Source organism: Ovis canadensis, chromosome 21, assembly GCF_042477335.2.
Source record: "Ovis canadensis isolate MfBH-ARS-UI-01 breed Bighorn chromosome 21, ARS-UI_OviCan_v2, whole genome shotgun sequence".
Taxonomy (NCBI): domain Eukaryota; kingdom Metazoa; phylum Chordata; class Mammalia; order Artiodactyla; family Bovidae; genus Ovis; species Ovis canadensis.
In genome coordinates this window covers 22,856,600-22,874,205 of record NC_091265.1, presented here as the reverse complement: position 1 = coordinate 22,874,205, position 17,606 = coordinate 22,856,600, and the positions used below count along the sequence as shown (strand labels likewise).

The following is a 17,606-nucleotide window of genomic DNA, read 5'->3' as shown; positions in this document are numbered from 1 at the left end:
GAAGAGCCTGGCAGGCTACAGTCCATGGGGTTACAAATGACATGACTTAACAACTAAACACCAAACACCAAGATGCCTTACAATGAATGTGAAGTTCTCTTTGGCCCTGAGAAAATGCTTACATTTCTGCCAAGTAGAAAGCAATATATAAAAGTCTTATCTTGGCCAACAGCTTGCATGGAGCAGTACTCATCAACTCGCTAGAACAGAGAAAGTATCCAGCTTTCCTCTTGGCTGCCTGACTTGGAACTGCTGTCACGTAGAAGTTCAGCTTGTGAGATAGTAACAGCTGCATCAGGGAGAAACTCCAGCTCGCATCAGGCATATGAAACAAGCTAGACCAAGACGGCTGGTACCATGTGTGGGCACATGGCGTGTGAGTCATGGAGGGACTCACGGGACCTTCTCTTGGCAGGATCAGCTGCAAACAATGTAAACACAGCCTCTCCAGGCATACCTGTCAAGCAAAAGCTGTGGCTGGAAAAATAGCAGGGGTTTTACAGTGGCCAACCCAAGGACCCTGACTGTCCTAATGCAGGGCAGATTGAAGCTCAGCCCTGCTATAAGTCAGAATGTCACCTCAGTGACATTATCCCTCATGGATTAAAAGTCTCCTGTGAAGAGTCACTTCAGAATTTAGAGTTTTAGATAGATGTGAAAGATGGTAAGTTCTAGGTACTTAATGACTTCCCTGGAGGCTGGCCTATAATTATGAGTGAGTTCGTATTTCTCAGGCTCCTCTCTAAGTGAAAGGTAAAATTTTAGAGAAAAAGGCCATTTAGTCCTCAAGATGGGAGAAAGTGTTCCAGTGGAGGATTCTAAAATAAAATATGACTTGTAACTTGCTGTACCTACAACAAACAATAGAATAATACCTCAGTCCTGTTTCTGGATTACCAGAAATGGAATTCTTCCTGTTTCAGAATAATTCTGTGACCCAAGAAGAGATCAGAATACATGGAATAAGAGGGCAAGTATGTACAGAGAAACCATGAACTGGCTTTTCATTATCCGACTATACTGTGAGGCTCCTGCCTCTAAGTGTGGGTCTCAAAAGTGTGGTGATGGTTCCAAGAGCATGTTTTAGACATCAGCATTCACGCTTTTTCCTTGCCACAGGAACTGGGGCTTCCTCTCTCTGTCTTTACTCACTTTGTGATATCAGAACTAAGCAAACATGTCCGGAAGCATAGATAACCACAAAGGAGAGAAACAGGCTTCACAGGATCAAGAGACAGAGCGATCAGGCTCTGGTGTCTAGAGAAGAATGGTAACAATACCTTCCTGGAGAGTCTCCGTTCTCATCAAATAGGATCATGTCTCCAGAAACCCCAGTAAAATTGGTTTTCATCAGAGAGTCCAAAAGTTTCCGTCCATCAATTGGCTTCATGGCGTCACAGAGGCCCGCATAGCCTGGACAGAGGGACATCTGCATGTTGTGGAGCCCATAGGCCATGGAATAGATTGCATTGATCACAAATCCCATTTTGGAGTCTTGCACATGATGTGTTCTCAGAGTCAGAGAACCTGTGGGAAAAAAATTAGGGATTACATTTGAGATTTAATCCTACGATAGCTCTTTATGGATTCTGAATAATTTGACAATGCATTAGAACAATTTATAACAATTACAACCAGAGGAAATACCAAGAACAGGTGCCAAAATAGTATTCCTAATAATATTAGTATTCCTAATTGTCTTCTATGTTCATGTTTTTCCCCATGAAGACCTGAATCCCCTCCAGTACCAAGATTCACTTCCTCTATTACCAAATTCTGGGGATGGATGGAGTATAGCACTCCATCAAATTCCACAAAATTTATCTTAAAGACAGATTAATCTACCAAGTACTTAGCTGTGATAATATACTTCCTTGGTTTAGATATCCTCAACAAATTTCCAGTCTCCAATTAATCTCCAACAAATCTCTAATTAAGTCTTAGCTCAGCAAAGTAGATACCCTATTGCCTTGTCTCAACTTACCTAGTTGGATTTATCACCTACTACTTCCAACCTCAGAGTATATGTGCTCCATAAATTGACCTATTTGGAAATTCTGAAATACAATATTTAAGCCCCATTAATTCATCCACTAATTAAATATTTACTGGAGTCTGAGTATACATAAAGCTCTGTGTATGGTGATCTAAGGAAAATATAAAAATGAATTGGAGATGGATTCTGCACTTAAGAGGAGACTTGTTCAGTAATAGAGATAAATTATGTAACACTGAAAGGCAGAAGGTGATAAATCTATAACAGATGTGGAGTTAAAATCTACTGAGGTCCAAAGAGGGGGAAATCCCTTTCAGTGAAGGGCCCTTGGGAACATTTCATTAAAGAACTAACATTTGGGATGAATTACTGGTTAAACAAATATGGAATGAGTGCCTGTTAGTTCTGACTGCTCAGAACTTGCTGAAAGTGGGGAACATAATATAGAATAAAATAGACATGATTACTGTTTTTGTTTACTCAGAGTCTAGAGGGCAGATAAGCATCTTAGCAGGACTGAATAGGGAGGAGCTCTAGACCAAAAAACTCACTGATGCTGAGCATTGTGGCTGAGTATCTGATGGATGAAGAGTGGAGGACAGCATGTTTGAAGGTTCCCAGATGAGATCAAACACACTATGTTTGGGAACCTTTAAAAAGGTTGGAACGTTTGGAATGTAGGGTAGAAGGTAGGAGAATGAGGAGAAATGAAATAGTAGACGAAAGCAGGATTGCTTAAGGCAGGTTAAGAGCCGTAGGACCTTTTGTTGTGTTTAAAATAGGAGGAAACATGATCAGATTTCTAATTTAGAAAGATCAATCTGACTACATTGGAGAAACATTTAAAGGGGTACAGGCGTGGAGTCATACCCATGAAGTGGTAATGCAGTGTTTCCAGGGACAGGTGAAAATGCCCTTGCTGAGGGCAGAGGTCATGATTAAGGACAGAAGTATCTAGGAGATGGAGTCTACTACCAGGCCTGGTGACTGAGGAATGGAGAGGAGTGAAACACGTAGGAAGAACACGGGTATAACATAAAAGTAACGGATGAGGTGAAGACAGAACATTCCATATGGGGAGAAGTTTTCATTTAAGAGAGATATATAGGAACTCTCCAAAGATGACATGGCTTTGTATGACTTTCAAACGGTACTGGCATAGAGGCTCCTAGGGAAGCCAGCATGGTTCATCCTGACATAAGTGTAAGATGGTTAATCTTGTTTCCATCTCAGGACAAGACACTGGCCCTAGGCTACTTTCCAACCAAATCTTACAATTTCCTTTTCTACACAGACTCTATTCACACTTTGACATTTGGCCTCATACCACTCGAAATGCAATTGTTCTAGGTGCTAAGTCAATACTTGGAAGTCACTTTTGACTTTTTTTCTTTCCTTCATTCACTGTCTACTTCTATTTGGTCTATCTTCAAAATATATCCAGAATTAGATTATTTGATGCAAATCTACTTTTGTCAGGTTCAAGATATATATCCTGTCTGGATTACAGCAATAGTCTTTTAATTAGATTCTTTCTTTCTACTTTAAACTATTCTATACCCACTTCAGTAAATTTTTAATGCAATAACTATAAAAATATTCTTAAAATAAGAGTCAGATTGTGATACTCCTCTGATCAGACTTTCTAGTGGCTCCATTATTACTGAAAGAAAAAGCCAATGTCCAAGCCATGACTTTCAAAGACAAACAGGATTTTGGCTCATGGTGTTCCACACCTTATCCTTCTGACTCCTAATACTCTTTATTTAAATTATTCCTCCCTGAATATTCAGCAAGGAAAGGCAACTAATTATATACAATTAAGATGTTAAAAGACAAATATTAAAATAATCTGTACCTGTTAATACAATATGGAGTTGAGGGATACACAAAATTTAAAAACGTAAAATATGACATCAAAACCCTAAAATGGTGGGAGCTGGTGGTGGTAAAAGTATAAGCTTATTAGAATGCATTTGAACTTATGAGATCACTAACTTAAAACAGTCCTTAAAACAGGACTTGTAACAGTCCTATGTAAACAGGTTACATAGGAACCTCATGGTACACAAACCAGAAACCTATCTAATAGATACACACCAAAAAGAGAAAGGATTCTGAACATAACACGGCAGTTATGAAACCAGAAGAGAGAAAGGAAAAAGGAACAAAAAGAACTATGGAACAGCCCGCAAACAATTAACTAAAAGGCAGTGAGCTAATTGCTGTTGTGGTTTAGTTGCTAAGTTGTATCAGACTCTTTTGTAACCCTATGGACTGTAGCCCACCTGGCTCATCTGTCCATTGGATTTACCAGGCAGGAATACTGGAAGGGGTTGCCATTTCCTTCTCTGGGGTATCTTCCTGACCCAGGGATCAAACCCATGTCTCCTGCATTGGCAGGCAGATTCTTTACCACTGAACCACCAGGGAAACCCAATAAGTGAATACTTATCAATAATTCTTTAAATGTAAAGGGACTTTAGTCCATATATGTTCCAATCAAAATACATAGAATGAGTGGATAGGAATACAAGACCCATGTATACATTGTCTATAAGAGACTCACTTCAGATATAAAGACACATAGAGTGAAAGTGAGGGGATGGAAAAAGATAATCCATGCAAATGGAAATGAAAAGAAACTGAGGTAGCAATACTGGAATCAGACAAAATGGACTTTAAAACATAGACTGTAACAATAGACAAAGAAGGACATTACTTAATGGTAAAGGGATCAATCCAAGATGAAGATATAACTGCTGTAAATTTATATGTACTCAAAATAAAAGCATCTCAATATATAAAGCAAATAACTGAGAAACATAAAAGGAGAAATTGACAGTAATTCAATAGTAGGAGAATGCTTTAAGACTTCACTTAAATCAATGGACAGATTATCTGGACAGAAAGTCAGTAATTATTGCCCTTAGATGATATATTAGACCAGATGGATTTAATAGCTACCCATGGAACATTCCATCCAAAAGCAACATTCTTTTCAAGTGCACAGGGAACATTACTTAGGATAGAACACATACTAGGCCAGAAAGCAAGCCTTAATAAATTTAATAGTTATTAGATAAATAAAATTCTGACCATAACAGTATGAGACCAGAAATTGACTACAAGAAAAAACTACAAAAAATACAAACAGCTGGAGTCTAAAGAATATGAAAATAAACAACCATCAATGAATAAGTCAAACAGGAAATTACACTTAGAAATAAGTGAAAAATGGAAAAACAATTATTCAACTCTAAGGAACACAGCAAAAGCTGTTCTAAGAGGAAAGCTGATGGTGATAGAGGCCTGCAGCAGGAAACAAGAAAAGGCCAAGTTAACAACCTAAATTTACACCTAAAGTAACTAGAGGAAAAGGTCAAACAAAACCCAGAATTAGTAGAAGATCTATAAGATCAGAATGAAGATAAATTAGAGACTAAGAAAAATAGGAAAGGTTAATGAAATTAAGAGGTTTAAAAAAAATAAAATTGATAAAACTGTATCCAGATTAATTAAGGGAAAAAGAGAGAAGTGGCCTGAATAAAAAAAATATGAATGAGTATAAGTTACAGTTAACACCACAGAAATAGAAATGATCACAGGAGATTACTACGAATAATTATATGGCAATAAAGTGGACAGACTAGAAGAAATGGATAAATTTCTAAAAATGAACAATCTCCTACGGCTCAATAAAGATGAAAGAGAAAATATGAACAGACCAATCACTGGTAATGAAACTGAATCAGTCACTAAATAAAAAACTCTTAAGCAACAAAAGTCTAGGACAAAATGGCTTCACATGTGAATTCTATAAATCATTTAAAAGAAGAGTTAAAACCTAGCCTTCTCAAACTATTTCAAAAAGTTTAAGAGACAGGAACACTTCTGAACTAATTCTTTGAGGCTAGTTTCATCCTGATACCAAAGCTAAAGACACAACATACACAGAAAAGAACATTACAGACCAATATCAGTAATAAACATAGATGCAAAAATCCCCAATAAAATACTAGAATGTAGAATTCAAAAGTACATTAAATCAATTGTATAGCAAGATCAAGTGGGATTTATCCTAGGGAGGCAAGGATGTTTCAGTATTCAGAAAACAATCAATGTGACAACACCACATTAACAAATTGAAGCAATATGATTTTCTCTATAGATGCAAAAAAATACTTACGACAAAATTCAACATCCATTAAAAGTGGTGTAGAGGAAATGTACCTCAACATAAGGGTCCTATTGGATAAATCTATAGTCAACCTCCATTGATCATTTTATCTACTACTGTGGGCAAGAATCCCTTAGAAGAAATGGAGTAGCCCTCATAGTCAACAAAAGAGCCCAAAATGCAGTACTCGGATGCAATCTCAAATATGACAGAAGGATCTCTGTTCATTTCCAAGGAAAACCATTCAATATCACAGTAATCCAAGTCTTTCCTCCAGCCAGCAGTGCTGAAGAAGCTGAAGTTGAATGCTTCTATGAAGACAGACAAGACCTTCTAGAATTAACACCCCAAAATATGTCTTTTTCATTACAGGGGACTGGAATGCAAAAGTAGGAAGTCAAGAGATACCTGAAATAAAAGGCAAATTTGGCCTTGGGAGTACAAAATGAGGCAGGACAAAGGCTAACAAGAGTTTTGCCAAGAGAATGCACTGGTCATAGCAAACACCCTCTTCCAACAACACAAGAGAAGACTCTACACATGGACATCACCAGATGGTCAACACTGAAATCAGATTGATTATATCCTTTGCAGCCCAAGATGGAGAAGGTCTATACAGTTAGCAAAAAACAAGACTGGGAGCTGACTGTGGCTCAGATCATGAACTCCTTATTGCCAAATTCAGACTTAAACTGAAGAAAGTAGGGAAAAACAGTAGACACTTCAGGTATGACCTAAATAAAATCCCTTACAATTATACAGTGGAAGTGACAAATAAATTCAAGGGATTAGATCTGATAAAGTACCTGAAGAACTATGGACGAAGGTTCGTGACATTGTAGAGGAGGTAGTGATAGAGACCATCCCCAAGAAAAAGAAATGCAGAAAGGCAATGTCTGAGGAGGCCTTAAAAATAGCTGAAAAAAGAAGAGAAGTGAAAGGCAAAGGAGAAAAGGAAAGATATACCCATTTGAATTCAGAATTCCAAAGAATAGCATGGAGAGATAAGAAAGCCTTACTCAGTGATCAGTGTAAAGAAATAGAGGAAAACAACAGAAAGGGAAAGAAAAGAGATCTCTTCAAGAAAATTAGAGATACCGAGGGAATATTTCATACAAAAATGGGCTTGATAAAGGACAGAAATGGTCTGGACCTAACAGAAGCAGAAGATATAAAGAAGAGGTAGCAAGAATACACAGAAGAACTGTACAAAAAAAAGATCTTCACGACCCAGATAATCATGATGGTGTGCTCACTCACCTAGAGCCAGGCATCCTGGAATGTGAAGTCAAGTGGGCCTTAGAAAGCATCACTAAGAACAAAGCTAGTGGAGGTGATGGAATTCCAGTTGAGCTATTTCAAATCCTAAAAGATGATGCTGTGAAAGTGCTGCACTCAATATGCCAGCAAATTTGGAAAACTCAGCAGTGGCCACAGGACTGGAAAAGGTCAGTTTTCCTTCCAATCCCAAAGAAAGGCAATGCTAAAGAATCCTCAAACTACTGCACAATTGGACTCCTCTCACACGCTAGTAAAGTAATTAATGCTCAAAATTCTCCAAGCCAGCCTTCAGCAATACATGAACCGTGAACTTCCAGATGTTCAAGCTGGTTTTAGAAAAGGCAGAGGAACCAGAGATCAAATTGCCAACATCAGTTGGATCATCGAAAAACCAAGAGAGTTCAAAAAAAAAATCTACTTCTTATTAACTTATTTAACTTATATGCAAAATACATCAGGCGAAATGCTGGGCTGGATGAAGCACAAGCTGGAATCAAGATTGCTTGGAGAAATATCAAGAACCTCAGATATGCAGATGACACCACCCTTATGGCAGAAAGCAAAGAAGAGCTCAAAAGCCTCTTGATGAAAGTGAAAGAGGAGAGTGAAAAAGTTGGCTTAAAACTCAACATTCAAAAAACTAAGATCATGGCATCTGGTCCTATCACTTCTTGGTAAATAGATGGGGAAACAATGGAGACAATCAGAGACTTCTTGCAGGGGTGGATGGGGGCTCCAAAATCACTGCAGATGGTCACTGCAGCCATGGAATTAAAAGACATTTGCTCCTTAGAAGAAAAGCTATGGTCAACCTAGACAGCACATTAAAAAGTAGAGAGATTACTTTGCCAGCAAAGGTACATCTAGTCAAAGCTATGGTTTTTCCAGTAGTCATATGTGGATGTGAGAGTTGGACTATAAAGAAAGCTGAGTGGCAAAGACTTAATGCTTTTGAACTGTGGTGTTGAAGACTCTTGAGAGTCCTTGGACTGCAAGGAGATCCAACCAGTCCATCCTAAAGGAAATCAGTCCTGGATATTCATTGGAAAGACTGATGCTGAAGCTGAAACTCCAATACTTTGGCCACCTGATTCGAAGAACTGACTCATTGGAAAAGACCCTGATGCTAGTAAAGATTGAAGGAGGGAGGAGAAGGGGACGAGAGAGGATGAGATGGTTGGATGGCATCACTGACTCGATGGACATGAGTTTGTGTAAGCTCTGGGAGTTGGTGATGGACTTGGAAGCCTGGTGTGCAGCAGTCCATGGGGTTGCAAAGAGTTGGACACGACTGAGCGACTGAACTGATAGTCAACCTCATACTCATCAGTGAAAAACAAAGTATTTCATCTAAGATCCAGAAAAAACAAGGATGCCCACTCTTTCTACTTTTATTCAACATCATATTGGAAATCATAGCTGTTAACAGTCAGATAAGAAAAAGAAAAGTAATGCCAAAGAGGAAAGTGAATGTGAAAGTCACTCAGTCGTGTCCTACTCTTTGTGACCCCATGGACTATACGGTCTGTGGCATTCTCCAAGTCAGAATACTGGATTGGGTAGCCTTTCCCTTCTCCAGGGGATCTTCCCAACCCAGGGACTGAACCGTCTCCCTCACTGCAGGTGGATTCTTTACCAGCTGAGTCACAAAGTGGGAAAGAAGTAAAACTGTCACTGTTTGCAGATGACATGATACTATATATAGAAAGCCCTAAAGACTCCATCAAAGAAACTATTAGAAGTATTAAAAGTATTCATTAAATTTGCAGGATACAAGTTTTCTGGAATCTGTTGTGTTTCTATATACTAACGACAAATGATTAGAAATAGAAATTAAGAAAGCAATCCCATTTATAATCACATTGGAAAGAATAAAACAGTAGGAGTAAATCTAACCAAAATAGTAAATATTTGTACTCAGATAATTGTAAGGTATTGATGAAACAAATTGAAGATGACACAGAGAAATGGAAAGATCCACCTTCCTCATGAATTGGAAGAGTTATCATTGTTAAAATGACCATACTCCTGAAGGAAATGTACAGCTTCAATGTAATCTCTATCAAAGTTCCAATGGTATTTTTCACAACTGGAAAAAATAATCCTGGAGTTTCTATGGAACCATAGAAGATCCCAGATAGCTAAGGCAATCTCAAGAAAGAACAAAGGTGGAAGAACTCCCTGAGTTCAAATAATAATACAAAGCTACAGTAATCAAAACAGTATGGTACTGGCACAAAAACAGACACATGGATCAATGGTACAGAATAGAGAGCTTAGAAATAAACCTACTCTTATATCGGCAATTAATAATCTATGAAAGCAGAGTAAAGGATGTAAAAAAATATTTTCTTCAATAAATGGTGTTGGGCAAACGGGACAGCTACTTTCAAAAATTTTAACTGGATCACTTTTGTACTCCATATGCAAACATAAACTAAAAATGGATGAAAGACTTAAATATTAGACCTAAAAATATAAAACCCCTAGAAAACACAAGCAGTATAGTCTTTGATAGCCTTAGCAACACTTTTTATATCTGTTGCCTCAGACAAGAGAAGCAAAAGCAAAACTAAAGAAATGGTAGTATATCAAACTAAAAAGCTCTTGTGTAGAAAAGGAAAACAGTAACAAAATGAAAAGGCAGTCTATTGAATGGGGGAAGATATTCGTGAGCAATGTATCTGATGAGAAGCTAATATCCAAAATATATAAAGAATTGGTGTAACTCAAAATCAGGGAAACAATCAAGTTGGAAAGTGGTCTGAGAACCTCAATGGACATTCTTCCAAAGAATACATGTGGAGTTCCAACAGATGCATGAAAAAATAATCAACATCACTAATCATCAGGGAAATGCAAATGAGTTACTACCTCATGCCTGTCAGAATGACTGGCATCAAGGAGTATGAACTGGTGGCAAGGCTGTGGAGAAAGGGAGCTCTTGAGAATTGGTGGGGTCATAAACTGGTGCAGTCACTATGGAAAAACAGTGTGGAGGGCCCTCAAAAAAATAAGTCATGCTTTCAGCAGGTTCACGTCTGGGTGTTCAGTCAAGGAAAACAAAACACTAACATGAAAAGATATATGCACCCCACTGTTCATTACAGCATTGCTTATAATAACCAAGACGAGGAAGCAAGCCAAATTCCATAAATAGATAAATGGATAGAGAAGATGTGGCGTGCGCACGCGTGCACACACACACACACACGCGCGCGCGCGCACACACAGGATGGAATATTATGCAGCCATGAAAAAGAAAGCTTGCCATTTGTGACAACATAGATGGATGTAGAGGGCATCACACTAAGTGAAATAAGTTAGAAAGACAAATGCCAAATGATCTCACTTACATGTGGTATCTAAAACACAAATAAGCAAAACAGAACAAAAATAGGCTCATACAGGGTGGTTGCCCAAGGGCGGGGTGGTGGTGGGGTGTTGGGTGGAATAGGTGGAGGAGATTAAGAGGTATAAACCTCTAGTTCTAAAATAAACAGATCATGAGGATATAATATACAGTATGAGGGATGTGGTCAAAAATATTGTATTAACTTTGTATGAGAGTAGATGGTCACTGGACTTATTGTGGTGACCATTTTCCAGTAGATGATTTACAGAAATGTTGAATCACTATGTGGTACGCCTGAAACTAACATCATATTGTGTATCAACTCTATTTTAGTAAAAATAGTTAAGTCACTCAATCAGTCAGTCCTCTGCAGCTGCACCATCCTCCTCCCTGATCCTCAAGCATTCCAGGCATGCTCATGCCTCTGGGCCCTTGAACTGGGTTGGCCAAAAAGTTCATTTGGATTATTAGTGTTTTGGGAAAACCTGGACAAACGTTTTGGTCAACTCAATACTGGCTGTATTTATCTGCCTCAGAGATGTGCAGAGCTATTCCCTCCCCAGTTCAGGTCTTTCCTCATATCATCTCCTCTGTGAGATTTCTCTGATACCCTGTCTAAATCTCATCTCTGTTCCACTAAATCTCATCTCTGTTCCACTACCCTCTGCCCCCCACCACACACACACACACACACACACTCCCCCCCTCCCTCCCTCCCTCCTTATCTCCTTTCTCAACATTATTTTTCTCCTTACCACTTGTTAGAACAGTTCCCAGAACAATTCCTGGCACATAGTAGGCCCTTGATAAGTATTTGTTTAATGAATTAACCAACTTGGACTATCCCTTCTGTTTTCTTTTCCTCAACCCTACTAACACTAATCAATGTTTCAAGACTCCAAGAGCACTTCTTTCCTAAAGCCACCACGGTTTCAGGTACTAAGAGTAATCCTGCTCTTCTGATCTCCCTGTCATTTTCTCTATACAAGCGTGCCTTGTTTTGTCCCTCTTTGTGGATATCATGTTTTTCATGAGTTGAAAGACTGTCACAACCCTGTGCTGAGCGAGTCTATGGACACGATTTTTCCCAACAGTATTTGCTCACTTCATGTCTTTGTGTCACATTTGGTAATTCTAATTTCACACTTTTTCATTATTATCATACTTGTTATGGTGATCACTGCGGATGGTGACTGCAGCCATGAAATTAAAAGACGCTTACTCCTTGGAAGGAAAGTTATGACCAACCTAGACAGCGTATTAAAAAGCAGAGACATTACTTTGTCCACAAAGGTCTGTCTAGTCAACGCTGTGGTTTTTCCAGTGGTCATGTATGGATGTGAGAGTTGGACTGTGAAGAAAGCTGAGCACCAAAGAACTGATGCTTTTGAACTGTGGTGTTGGAGAAGACTCTTGAGAGTCCCTTAGACTGCAAGGAGATCCAACCAGTCCATCCTGAAGGAAATCAGTCCTGAATATTCATTGGAAGGACTGATGTTGAAGCCGAAACTCCAATATTTTGGCCACCTGTTGCGAAGAGCTGACTCATTTGAAAAGATCCTGATTGGGACAGATTGAAGGCGGGAGGAGGAGGGGAGGACAGAGGATGAGATGTTTGGATGGCATCACCAATGCAATGGACATGAGTTTGGGTAAACTCCAGGAGTTTGTGATGGACAGGGAGGCCTGGCGTGCTGTGGTTCATGGGGTCACAAAGAGTCAGACACGACTGAGCGACTGACCTGAACTGAACTGATGGTGATCTGTGATCAGTGTTCTTTGCTGCTACTGCTCTGACTTACTGAAAGTACAGATGATGGTTACTATGTTTTAGCAGCACAGGATTTTTGAATGAAGGTATGTGCATCTTTTTTTCAGACGTAATGCTATTGTACCATGTATGTCTGTACTGTAGGCAACGGTACAGTATCTAAACATAATTGTTATATACACTTGGAAACCTACAAGCTTGTGAGACTTGCTTTACTGTAGCATTCACTTTATTGTGATAGTCTGGAACCGAATTTGCAGCGTCTGCTTGGTCACCCTATACCTTTGTCAGGTACCCTTCCCACTATGTATTAGAAATGTGGGCATACTTAGGGGGAGGAGGATTTGAAACATCCAGTTCCCAAGTTAGTCCAGCTCCCTTCCTCCATGTAACTCCCTAAATGGAGGTAGTTCCTCACCTGACTGATTCTCTTTCCAGGTAGTCTTTGAGGCCATGCTTAAGTGCTTCATATTAAGCCCAAGCCAGGTACTACAACTCAGCCTCCTAACCCACTATCAGGGTTTAGCAGTAGGTGCTTTTGTGGCTAGTAAAAGGTGGTAGATAGGTACTTTGATTCTCATTCTTTTGTTTTGAGCAGAAGAAAGGGATCTAGGTTTAAATTCCTGCTTGATGTCTTCGTAGCTCTGTGAGTTGGAGAAGTTACTTGGATTCTCTTAAAATTCAGCTTAACCATCTGTTAAATATGGTGACCTTTATCTTGAAAAGGGGATGTGAGAATGAAATGTTACGTTGCACACAGCCTGGCACAAGGTCGATGCTTCATCAAGATTAACTGTGCCAAGATGTAAATCATAATAACGTTTAGCCACTGTGTTTTGTGGTTAAGACTCTGGAGAATAAAAGCAAGCCAAAGGTCTCTCCTGATGTGATGCCCAGGAGAGCTCTCCAGCAGTCATCTTTCAGGTTCCCTTCCTGATTTTTCTTTGTGCCTCCTGGACAACAGACAGCAATTGGCACAAAGGCCAGTTGGAGCCTTATTCATTTGTAAATCAAAAGTGCTCGGGGCCTGGTTACTGTACTGTTTGTTGAATTGAATGAAGGCAAGTATGAAAATTTGCATTTGTATGATACTTTAAAAAATAATTTTGGCATTCAATAGCCAGGTGCATCAATACTGTTTCCATCCTGTAGAGATAAAGAAGCAAAGTGCAGACAGGTCAAGTAGGTTTCCCAGGGTCACAAAGATAATAATAATTGGAAGTTGGCAAGGATTTCTAATGCCAAGATCAGTGTTCTTTTTGATATACTCAATTGCTTTGCATTGGAAATATGCGCTCCCTGAACAGTATTATTGTATCATCTTTTAAAAATATTCTGATTAAGATATAAAGCTAGGGAAGACAAACTGATAACAAGATCAGGTCTTTCTTGGAAAGGGCTGTGTTTCTGTTCCCTCAAATAATGCCCATTAGTGCTGCCCAAGACCTGGGCCCGATCTGCAGAAAAAGCTGACTGAGAGCAAGAAGTTGAAACCCAAGGGATACAGTGTTCGTGCGCAGTCTGCCAAGTCCTTTGGTTTTGTTAGGCATCTGGGAACATCTAACCTCTTTGGGCAACATTAGGGTCTTGTAGATGTCCTGGTGACTATCTTCCCTTGCCACCCAAACATTCCAAATGATTACAAATTCAAAAAAAGAAAAAAGGAAAAAATAGGCCAGAAGAAAACCAGTGGAAGTGTAACCTTTGTAATTTCTCCTTCAGTCATTTTGATGCATGTGGTTTCCCACCTCCCTTCCCTGATTTTGTCTCTATTTATCTATTTTTATGAAGTATAGTTAATTTACAATATTATATTAGTTTCAGATATGAAGACTCAGTATTTGTGTGTGTGTGTTTTAAAGAAAGATATCTTAATCTGTTTCAGCATTCAGGATGCAACAGGGAGTCAATTCAGTGCAATTCAAGTTTGAATTCTCCTTACACCATTTCATCTTCTTTCTAGTCTTATCCCTCCATTATAAGAAGCAGCCATAGGTGGGCTATGAACTTCAGGTTGCTAAGAAAGCTCTGTTGAAATGTGAGCTAACAAATAAGTGCTTTAAAAGCATTTAAATATCATAAGACTCAGGGAGCTAGGAGCTATTTCCACTATACATGAAGAAACTAAGGAAATCAAGATGACTGACAGTAGCTGACAAGCTTGCCTTTCTTTTGATGTAGGGGGGCGTCTGGTACCCATATTTAAAAGCAATTTTGCAGTAGGCTCAATATTTGTAGCTGCTAAGTCACTGCTAAGTCACTTCAGTCGTGTCCGACTTTGTGCCACCCCATAGACGGCAGCCCACCAGGCTCCCCCGTCCCTGGGATTCTCCAGGCAAGAACACTGGAGTGGGTTGCTATTTCCTTCTCCAATGCATGAAAGTGAAAAGTGGAAGTGAAGTCGCTCAGTCGTATCTGACTGTTCGCAACCCCATGGGCTGCAGCCCACCAGGCTCCTCCATCCATGGGATTTTCCAGGCAAGAGTACTGGAGTGGGGTGCCATTGCCTTCTCCGATATTTGTAGCTATTGGGGAGATATTGGCTTCTGAGGGGATTCTTATGCCTCTTATCTCTTTAGGCTTAGATCTCTATCTCCACCCCTCCCTAATGCCACATATCTGAAGGGGGTGAATCTTCATGATGTTGTCTTACTTTGTGTTAGAGGGTGCAGGCCAGCTACTAAGAGCAGCAGAGTAAACAGGACGAGAGTACAGATTCTGGGACAAGGTAGCAGGTTAGTGTTACAGCTCTGCTACTTACTACTCATGGCTGTGTGACTATGGCCAAAGTCATTAGCCTCTCTGTGCCTGAAAAAAATGAGCTTAATAATAGTTTCTAACTAATAGATTTATATAAGGAATAAATGAATTTATACTTATAAAGCATTTGATAAATTGATCAATATTACTTGGTTCTTGATTGATGTTACCCAAGTTCTGTTACTAATGATTGTTTGTTTCTTTCTATTCAAAATATAAACATCTGGAAGAAGTATGTTGCTAAGAAGAAACATTAGCTATTGAGTAAAGAATAGAACAAAGGCTGAAACAGTGAGGAAGGGGAAGAGAAGCAGGATTTGAGGTATGGCAGCTAAGCAGGGCTGTAGGGTATAGGTTTGGGGATTTTTTTTTTTTAATCAGAGAAAGATCATAATCTCATTTTCATTTAAAAATTTTTTTCATTGAGGATGGAAGATAGAACGAGAGTGGAAAAAACTAGGAGATAATGAAATAGGATGCTAAGAGGTGATGGTGGCTTAATCCAGGGCAGGATTCTACAGAGAAGGCAATGGCACCCCACTCCAGTACTCTTGCCTGGAAAATCCTATGGACGGAGGAGCCTGGTGGGCTGCAGTCCATGGGGTCGCTGAGAGTAGGATACGACCGAGCGACTTCACTTTCACTTTTCACTTTCATGCATTGGAGAAGGAAATGGCAACCCACTCCAGTGTTCTTGCCTGGAGAATCCCAGGGACGGGGGAGCCTGGTGGGCTGCCATCTATGGGGTGGCACAGAGTCGGACACGACTGAAGTGACTTAGCACTTAGCAGGATTCTAATTATATACTGAAAGTAGGGAGAATAGGATATATCAGTGGACTGGATGTGAGTTGCAAAGGAAAAAGAAGAATCAGGAGTTAGTCCAGGTTTTCCTTTTTAAGCAATGGATTAGAATGACATTGAATGTGAGAAATAGGTTGGTGGGGATGTAGGATCAAAAGTGCTGTTTAACCTGTTAAACAGCAAGGTCAATGTCCAAAGGGACTGAGCAGACAAGGGGTATTGGTGGCTTAGATTAGAGTGATAGTGGTTGAGATGATAAGAAGTGTTCAGATTCAGGACATATTTGGAAAACAGAACTGACATGAATAATTGGATCTATCTCAGACACCAGACTTCTTTTTTTTTTAAATTTGTTTCTTTTTAAATTGAATTTATTTTATTATTATTATTTTTTTTTTTTTTTACTTTACAGTATTGTATTGGTTTTGCCATACATCAACATGAATCTGCCATGGGTGTACACATGTTCCCCATCCTGAACCTCCCTCCCACCTCCCTCCCCGTACCATCCCTCTGGGTCATCCCAGTGCACCAGCCCCAAGCATCCTGTATCCTGCATTGAACCTGGACAGGCGATTCGTTTCGGACAGGAAACATAAAAAGGGTGTATAAGCTCAAACCCAAAACAATAAAGTAAATGGCAATGGGATCATACTTATCAATAATTACCTTAAACGTAAATGGGTTGAATGCCCCAACCAAAAGACAAAGGCTGGCTGAATGGATACAAAAGCAAGACCCCTATATATGTTGTCTACACGAGAATGGCAGACTTCTTTTTGAGTTCCTGATCACTCCTTTAAAACAAGCAGAAATGCTAGATTAATTTTACTGGCTGTATAGTGTTCTCTTGTATGGATATATTTTTACTGGTTTCAGAATATCTAAAAAATTCCTTGCTTGGGTTACTACAACAGCCTCCTAACTAACATCACTGCCTCTAATCTTGCCCTGCCTCAAATCTGTGTGTTTCTAATGTAGATTCATAGTGAGTGGTCTTTCTTAAGCACAAAAGTGATTTTGTTAGTCTTCTCTTGGAACCGTTCAGTTGATAAACAAATTATACCCTAAATACTTTGTCCTGACCTTCAAGACCTTTCCTCTCCTGCCCTTTATTCACCTCTCTGCTCTGATCCATCATACACTGTGCATCAGCTATTTGGAACTTCTTACATCCGGATAACAAACTCTTCTCTTCTGTATCTGGGCCTCTGTGAGTTTCACTCCATACATCTGGAACATTCTTTCTGGTAGATTTTCTACTTATTAATTTGTGTGTGTCTAGGAGTCACCTCCACTTAGAAGTTGTTTAAAGCCCTCCTCCAGTTCAGAATTAAGGTTTTGCTCTGTTCTCCTCTAGCCCTGGTGCTCAGTAAATATCTGATAAACATCAGTTTATCATACACTAAACGTCTTATGCATTGGAGAAGGAAATGGCAACCCAGTCCAGTGTTCTTGCC

The 17,606-nt window shown here is 39.4% G+C and overlaps 1 protein-coding gene across 1 annotated transcript in view; it reads right to left on the bottom strand.

Moving 5' to 3' along the window:
* Nucleotides 1-17,606, bottom strand: part of GRM5 (glutamate metabotropic receptor 5) — a 786,169-nt gene that overhangs the window by 112,725 nt on the left and 655,838 nt on the right. Inside the window, exon 11 of the mRNA XM_069564782.1 lies at nt 1,281-1,527. Within this exon, the coding sequence (XP_069420883.1) occupies nt 1,281-1,527 (247 nt within the window). The remainder of the gene's footprint in view (nt 1-1,280; nt 1,528-17,606) is intronic.